Genomic DNA, 8780 nt, shown 5'->3' with positions numbered 1-8780 from the left:
GTAGAGCTTTGTCATTTATTTAATTGCTCTAAATTGAAAATAATTTTAATGTCTAGAGCCTCATTCATTGCTGAGAGAATTAGTATTTACAACTTGTATTGAAGAGTTACCTTTTTTTAAGCSATTTGATTTCAGGTCCATTTTGCTCATAAATAATAAATTTTGGCCTATCTACAGATTAGGCAGAACTCATGCAACTCTTTTAAAATACAGATGAAAGAATGAAGTCACAGCTGCAAACTGGGCTGAATGGTTCATTATTCGTAGAACCACTTCCCCGCCTTTTCAAACATTATTGCTGCTCATTTGATCTCTAGCAAGTAGCTTGTTAGATTGACAACAAATTCTATGTTGTCTTTAACGTAASGTTCCTACAAGTTTAAAAAACCAAGAAAGCTACTTTGTCATTAACTTGCAAGTCAAAGTGCCCGACTTCCTGCTCTGTGCTGCATGACAGGAACGGGTTGTCACAGAGGGTTACAACTGCATTGGGGGTTTCAAGTTCCTCTTTCCTCCCTGYGGGCTGGAGGTGGCTTCTTTCCGGTGAGTCTCTGCCCTGCCAGGCTCAGCCCTGCGCCCCACGGCTCCCTCAGGAGATCCACGCGAGCTCCACCTCTACTGTTCATCCTTTTGGAAACAGCAGCCAAAAAGAAACTCAACACAAACGTGTTTAAATAACATCTTGTTTAATCTTAACAACAAAAACAGCAAGAAAAGAAGGATTTTAATGCAAAATAAAAGTCTGTGCAGGCTCTGAAGGCAGAGGTACCCTTAGGGAAGGCACAGTCTCCGCAAGGCTTAGGAACACTGCAGCCTCAGGGAGCTGGGACCTTGGGAGCTCGCTCAGCTTTGCACAGAACCCCAMGGCTGGTGCCCCCTGCAGACACTTGGTGTTACAAGCATTGGCATTGGGTTACATCATCAAGATAAACTGCCAGGAGATGCAAGGAGGAGGAGTTGCTCCTCCTTCTTGCATGTGCCTTTCCTGAGAAAAGTGTAACAGTACATAGAGCCGGGACAATATTCACCATTCACATTCATTTTAACTTCATTTCAGTAAACGATTCACAAAACACTTAAAAACATTAAGATTACAGTCAGATGCACAAAATGAGGAAATGACAGAAATAAGGTTTCAAATCCGTCCATCCTGTATGTTTTAATTTAACCTTCTGTTATTTGCTGCATGGCTTTTCTTAGGTCTTTTCTTATTTCTCATGTCTTATATTCTCTTACGGTTATTACATTTTAGTTTAACTATACTAACTTAAATATATACTATTTTACATTTAATTATGGACAGTCTTTATCATCCCCATATCTAGTCTCTGTCTTGAGGCCTTCTTCAGGTACTGGATCGGGGTGTGATCTGCGAAAACTGCCAAAAAAGGTTAAAAATACTGGAATAAAAACAAGACCATGAAGAGCCCCAAACAAAATAACAAGAAACATAATCTTGAAAAATGTTCTGAAGATATATGTTTTTGCTGCAGCCAATACAGCTACTCCTAATATAGTAGAAATGGCACCTTGCAGCACTGGGTAACCCAACATGTGCAGAGCATCTATGGCCCTTTCATTTGCTGATGCCTTTTCACTTGAAACAAAGGCATAGGAAATATGAGCAGAGAAGTCGACTGAAAACCCTATACAGATGACGAGGTTGATCATGGATATGGAATCTAGATTGACAAGCCAGAAGGTCATGAAACCGGCCACGCCGATGATAACGGAAGCTATGGCAAACGTGACCCACAGGCAGCAGAAGGGGTTGGGGATGAGCAGGAGCGAGACGACGAGCATGGCCCCAGCAGCAATGAGCACGTTCTGGATGGTGTTCTGCACTATGACCAGGTACTGATCGTAGTAGATGAACGCGGGGTGGTACAACATTACCGGAAGGCTGCACTGCTCTGCYGTGTCTCTCAATTTGTTTAAAAGATTTTTCTCATCAACAGCTGTGGTGACATTCACAGTTTGAATGAAGAAACGTGAAGCTTTGATTTCATCCTTAGTCTTGTTGATGTCCCACTCAAAATCCGGATAGAATTGGAACAACATAGATAAATTTCTAATGAAATTTTCTTTGTTATTTATATTTATTGAAGCCATTTGAGCAATTTTTGTGTACACTGCCAGCCAGGATTCTGAGAGGTTCTTATCTACATAGGAAATGTCCTCCAGGCTCTGCAGGCAGTTCTGAATGGCCACTCGAACGGACTCATTCCAGTACTCTACACTTCCATTGACAACAACCATGACCCTGGGTCCATATTCTGAGAAGTATTTATCATCATCATTATAGTATGGAACAACGTAAGAGTCATCATTAGCCAGATTACGAAGGTCTATACCTTCCTTGACCTGAGTACATCCATAAACACTGCCACCTACATACACTCCATACAGTAATACCACGAGCAGCTTGACCCATTTATTTGTAATGAAAGGACCATAGTACCTCTCAAAAAAGGTGCTTATAGGATGTTCGGGTTCTGACTCAGRTGACTGACCAGAACAGTTGCCTATACAACATACATTGTACAAACTGGACTTGCTCTTATCTTCATCTGTTTTCACAGGCATGAAAGTTAACCAGTGGCGGTTCTTCTTCTCCCTTTTATGATTAAGTACAAGAACTGCCCCCAGAAAGGTCAGGGTGTATACATAGCAGAAGATAAAAGCAGTGCCCGTGTAAAGGCAAAATGATTTCACAGATGGAAAAGCTGTCCAGGTGCCAATGAAGAAGGCTAGAACATCTGTGAGAGTGGTAATTGTAACAGAAACTGCTGCCTCTGTGTAAGTCTCAGCCATCCGGGCCTTAGTATCTGATTTTTCTGCCTCCTTGACACTTTTCTCCCAGCAAGCGATTATGATGAACATGTCATCAACTCCAACTCCTGCAGGAGCAGAAACAAATAACACAGCATTAGACACCTTGGCTTCCACTAGTTACCAGTTACTAGTTTTTGTTGGTACAAAAGTGCAAAAGCATTTGAGTCAGCCAAGAGCTTTAGGCACTAGCGGGGCTTCAGTGCTGATGGAAGTTGATCAGATACAGGCAAACAGGCTCCTCCTACACAGCTGAGTTCATTCCACTCCAGGAATTCAGAAAAACCCAATGGACACTGAGCACATGCCCAGTCCCTCTGTGACAAGTGTTGGCGTGTGCTGCCCCACAGCCCCATAGAGACACAGAGCAGAAGGCAAGACCCTACTGACGACTGACCGCTCTTGCAGTTAGAAGCATCTCTGACCATCCCTGGCTGCTGCTTCATCACTGCTGCAAATCAGGCAGTAAAATTCTGTTTCTTGCAGACAGCCAAACCAGTTATCCCAGTGTTCCAGATCTTCAGAGCATTTATTCATGATTTCTGCAGCTAGGTTAGATTTTTGTATTTATGCTATTTCTTGACTCCTGTTCTAATCAGGATTCTTATTTTTAAAATTACTTTCCTATATCCATTCACATTTAGATTGATGTATGTTACTCAATGTCCCGGGAAGCCAGGAAGATTCTGGGACCTAGACTAGGAAGCCAGGAAGATTCTGGGACCTAGACTAGAAGTTTTGCTACAAAACAAGAGTAAAAGCATAAATTGGAACTGGAAGACCCAGTTATTTTCTCCCGACTCTTCTAACTCTCAAGATTTTAATCACAAATTTTGCAGTATTTAGCCAAAGTTACTGCATCACAGGTCTTTCATTTGCTGAAAAGTAATCATACAAATAAAAGACACCGATAATACAGCTGAGCATAAAATAATAAATGAAATCAGTACACACTGCATGTACAACCAGTTGCCATCAAGTACCCAAAGACAGGTTATTTGTAAAACCAGGAAGACATCTCAGTCACAGGTTTTCAGGATAGTCACTAGTCGATGCTTTAATCAACAAAACAGAAAATACCCTTCAAATGACAGCTGGGCAAAAACTTGGGAAAAAGAAAACACAAACATAAAAGAGAATAACTGGCTAGTGGCAGTAATAAAGGAAGAGCTATGGCTGAAGCGGGGAAGGAGAGGAAGTGGAGAGCTAAACCACAACCAGGTAGGTGAGCGGTGCCAGATGCACAGGACGCAGCAGCACGAGGGAAGCAGATGGGTGCTGGGCCAGATACAAAAGCCTGGAAATGCTTTTATTTTTGGCTCTCCTCCCTGAGCCTTTCCCAGAAATTGCATTCTGCATAGCATTGAGCTGAGTGTAATAGCTGGTGTATTCCCATAATACAAACTTCAGCTGACCTTAGAAATACAGCAAAACTGGAGCTGCTTTAAGTGCAGTTAAGGCAGGCAGGCAGGCTTAAAGGTAATGCTTCTAATACAAATCTCATCTTAATCCAAGGCAGTTTGGCACTTCATAAATAAAGATCTTAAAAGAATTGATTTAAGCCCTTTCTCAGGTATGTAGAAGGGTCTTYATTATGTTTACAGACTTGGTACCCAGCAAGCAATTCAAAAGCAAATACAAAATGCATTTGACTTGTGCAGGAAGCTGTATGTTCTAAATAATATTTGCATGAGACATCTAATATGAGCTACAGTTTTTAACAGCCTACGAGGTCCATTTGCTTTCCTCAGCAAGAGATTAAGACCAAGAAAACATCATATGAATTTATAGTACAATAGATTAGGTTAAGATTATTAAAAATACTACTAACAACCAAAAAAAAAACCAATCTTTGCAGCAAATTATCTAATGATASTTTGGAAATTCCACCTTGGTTATCAAGCAGTTTGAGCAACTGTGATGCTACAATTTTTAAATAACTACATCAAGTTTTTGGGGAGATCTTATATTAGGAATGATAGAGCATTTCAATTTTGTATCATAACTGGATTTAGTTCATGACCATATTGAATGGGAAATTCTGTATCAGATGATGATAAACTTCCTGTTTGAAATTACAGACAATTCTGCTCATTGCTTAAGCTATACAAGCTAGACCTAACTTTTTCTAACCAGGGACTGCACTCTTAATATATGACACCAGGATTTATAGCAACTCACCTCATAATGCAAGTATTGCATAAAGTCAATGTTAATGTACTATAATTTGGACACTGGATACGTGTTCTGTGCTTTGAAACTAATGAAAAGCTGAGGCAGGGGTTTGGGGAAGATCTCTGAATCCACTTGGGTTGCAGAAAATTGTCCCATAGTAACACTGTTAATGAGTATTTTAGGTAGACCAATTATRCAGAGCTAACTATATATAAATTAATGCTTACGATATGCCTTTAGAAAACATCAAGTGGTAATACAGAGGAAATTGTTTATCAGAGTGACTAAATTAACAGTGACACTAAAACAACGCTGGAAATGCTGACATTATCACCTATCATCTCCACGTTCCGCAACAGCTTTGGGGGACATCATTTCTGGGAAATGCAGCCCTGCCAGCAGGCAGGGCCAGGCAGCTCCTCGGGCATCAGCAGGGCAGCAGACGCCCCAGCTGCTCCTCTCTGCTCCCCGCGTGAGCCTCGTACGATGCCGTACTCTCAGCACGGAGGGGTAACACACTCGTGTTTTCTCCACTTTTTTTCTTCCTACCTGTGTGTGACTCAGGTTTTTTACTTACCTAGGATGAGAAAGGGCGCGTTCGCTACGGTGATGACAAAGGGCACTCCGCAGTAGAGCATCAGCCCGAAGCTGCTCACCACGGCCAAACCAGCCGAGAGCACTCCAAAGCTGGCAAKCCAGATATTATTTCTTATACAGCTCTGTCTGCAAATATTTTAAGAAATACCTTAGTTATACATCAAGCATTTCACTTAACAGTCTGGCATTAGAAGCAAGTGTTCTGTATAGAAGTGGAAGTTGGCCTGGTTCTGAAGAGAACTTAAGTGATACCCAGTATTGCTAATAGAGCACCAAAGCATGAGGGAAAGTGCTCAGGGCAAGTTAATTTAGCAATACTAAATACAAACAGCTGAATAGTGGCAATGTAACAGAGCATGAACATTTATTATCTTTGTCTCAGTAATAAGAAACCCAGTAAAATGAAGGAATACGAGAGACTACAATTTAGRATGATCCAAAAAGAATGATCTGTTTTTGAGAAGTTCTTGTATTCAGAAAACTTTTAACTCTTGTTAAAAAGCACAGCAAAGTTGAGCAAGATCTAGTAAGCAAAGTTTGGACCAACCCCCCAGGAAAGCCATCTCTGGAAAAGGCAATTTCTACTCTAGCGGATAGAAAGTTGCTATTTGTCTCATTAGTAGATTTGTCTCATTAGTAGATTTTTCCAAGTTGTTGGCCATTTCTTAACTTTAAGAGAACGTGTCATTTCCAGGGCAAGATGATAGTCTTATAAGCTTCTACCAATGCTACCAGATCCTCCTCTGGTTGCAGCTTTTGGAGATAAGAGAGATGACTTTCATATACCTAAAAAGCCAGAAAGGCCAGAACTGACAAGGGTTGAAGCCTCCCATCTCCCACAGAGCTCTGCACAGCCCAGCTGCCCAACTCRGGAGAGCTCAAGTAATGCTACAGAGAGAAAGTCCAAGGAGGTGTATGGATGGATGTGTGCTGGTAGAACCAGCCTCGTTCTGTCTGTTTGGAAATGACTGGATGTGAGCTGGCTTGGGATCCAAAAATTATATAGCTCATTAGCAAGATGCTGCATTGAAGTACTACACTAGGTAAGCGCACGCTCTGAGCTGAGCTTAGTTCCTCAAGCACACGGTGTAAACTCTGCMATTCAGTTTCTGAATGTGCAAAGATTCACCTTGCACCAACACAGAGACTGGGCAGAATAAACTTTCTGCAAACAGTGGGTAAAGCTCAGCATCTGTTACGGTAAGCCTAAAGCTGCACTGAAATTCACCGAGTTGGTGTTGATGGACCTAAATCTTAAGTGATTGAGTAGCAGAGAAAAAAAAAGATGCACGCAGAACTTACCATGGTTTATTTCCTGCTGCCTACCCCACTTCCTTTCCCTTTATAATTGATCTTTAAATAGAATTAACATTCACTGGGCATGGTGAGAATAGACACAACAAGCAGAGCAGGGTAACACRTAAAATAACTTTTGGAATAACACCATTTATTCTTCCTGAAAATAAGGGCTTTTCTGATTGACTTTTATACGTATTTTTTGTGAATGYTTCCACCATACAAACCAATTGATCTGTTAAGTTTTTGTTCAGTAAAGYCAGAAAGCTTGCAGAGAATCATATCGCCATACGTGCTGGCTGGACCACAATTTTGGTGACACAGCCCCCTTTCATCCTCTTTGGTGATAGAGCCCCCTTTCCCAGCATCTTTGCTGAGTTGGTTCCCCAAGTAAGATGTTTACTTTTATACAGTATTTTGCAGCGCTGGAACTGCAGCATCTCAGAACTCTTCACAAGGTAAGAGCATAGGTTTCAGCTATTTAAGCAGTTCCGACATATGCAAAACACTATCCTGAACTACAAGAGGTGAAAGCGGAACTCCATGAAGGCCTGGTGGTTTCAGAGAACACACCAATGGACACCCGTGTCCAAGCTGTGCACCCCTGAAGAGCACAGTACACACCAAATATCTTTGATGTGAATCTCAGCTTCAGCTCAAATACGTGTTCGGTTCTTGAACCCAAACACAAACCCCATTAAGCAGACAGGCAGCACAAGCAGAAGGTGAAGAGCAAGCGAAGGGGCTTGTTTCATGCAACCAGGACAGGAAATAAGGTGGTTTTAAGATACGGGAGCTCAGGGGCTGTTACACACAGGCCTGGAGCTGAGAGGATTTTTACCTGAGGCAAGAGACAATCGAAAAGGTTATCGTCAAGAAGTACGTTATGGAAAACAGCGGGATGACCGTCTTTGTGTTTTCCTCAAACTCCTCCTGCCTGGACAGAGAGGTGAAGTATGAAACCTGCCACGAGAATAAATAAATGGAGAGTTAAGCGGGTGGGTTTTTTTCCCCCCACTTCTCTTTTTCTCGTTTCGAGGCTGCACGGCCCCGGAACGGGGCCGCTACCTCGATGGCGCGGAAGTTCTCGGTGCGCAGGAGCTCGGGGATGAGGCGGATGAAGTCCCCGAGCCAGCGCTCGGCCTCGGCGCCCTCCCGCAGGTCGTAGCGCAGCTTGATGGCCCGCGCGCCCAGCAGCCGCTCGCTGCCGTCCGTGCGCACGCCGCCCAGCGTGGCGCCCAGGAAGGTGCCGTTGTGCAGCGGGAAGCCRAGGCCGCCGGCCGGCAGCAGCGCGAGCAGCGGCGCGGGCGACACGCAGGCGCCGCCGCTGCGGGCGCAGAGCCGCTCGTAGGCGCCCAGGGCGCGCACGTCGGCGTCCAGCCGCCGCACCTCGCTCAGCGCCGGCTCCTCCAGCACGGAGGMGCCCTCGGCCGCCACCGCGATGAGGGCGGCGTAGGCGCCCTCCGTGGGCAGCCGCGGCGCCGAGAAGCGCGTCGCGTCGTCGGTGGGGAAGTAGAGCCGCACCACGTCCCGCTCCGCCTTGGCGGGGCCCCGCAGCGGCGTGAACTGCTCCTCGATGTTGTCGGCCTTGAGCTGCTGCAGGCGCTGGAAGCCCGAGCCCAGCCCGGCCGTCAGCAGCAYCGGCGCCAGCAGGAAGGGCCAGGGGTAGGTGGCCACGAGCCGCCCCAGCCCGTGGAATAACCGCGACAGCGGCCGCTCCACGCAGTTCGCGTTGTGCCACGAGCACTTGTCCGTGGGGCGCCGCCGCGGCTCCATGTGCCCRGCGCGGCGCCGCCGCCGCTGCCTCTGCTCACGGTGCGGCCGCGCAACAACCGCTGCTCCCGCGCCCGACCCCGCGCAGCGACTGCGGCTCCGTGCGC

The 8780-nt window shown here is 45.0% G+C and overlaps 1 protein-coding gene across 1 annotated transcript; it reads right to left on the bottom strand.

The window, feature by feature from the left end:
* Positions 1–1079: 1079 nt before the first annotated feature.
* On the bottom strand, positions 1080–8691 carry PTCHD3 (patched domain containing 3). Its single transcript, XM_026048798.1, has 4 exons — positions 7969–8691; positions 7742–7863; positions 5585–5730; positions 1080–2900 (listed from the first exon to the last, which is right to left on the bottom strand). The coding sequence occupies exons 1-4, from the start codon at positions 8674–8676 to the stop codon at positions 1294–1296; spliced, it is 2583 nt and encodes an 860-aa protein (XP_025904583.1). The 5' UTR covers positions 8677–8691; the 3' UTR covers positions 1080–1293.
* Positions 8692–8780: the final 89 nt, after the last annotated feature.

The sequence above is a fragment of the Nothoprocta perdicaria genome, unplaced genomic scaffold (genome assembly GCF_003342845.1).
Source record: "Nothoprocta perdicaria isolate Ctin4 unplaced genomic scaffold, notPer1 scaffold_57, whole genome shotgun sequence".
Classification (NCBI taxonomy): domain Eukaryota; kingdom Metazoa; phylum Chordata; class Aves; order Tinamiformes; family Tinamidae; genus Nothoprocta; species Nothoprocta perdicaria.
The sequence above is the reverse complement of the archived record's forward strand: the minus strand, read 5'-3'. Positions and strand labels throughout refer to the sequence as shown.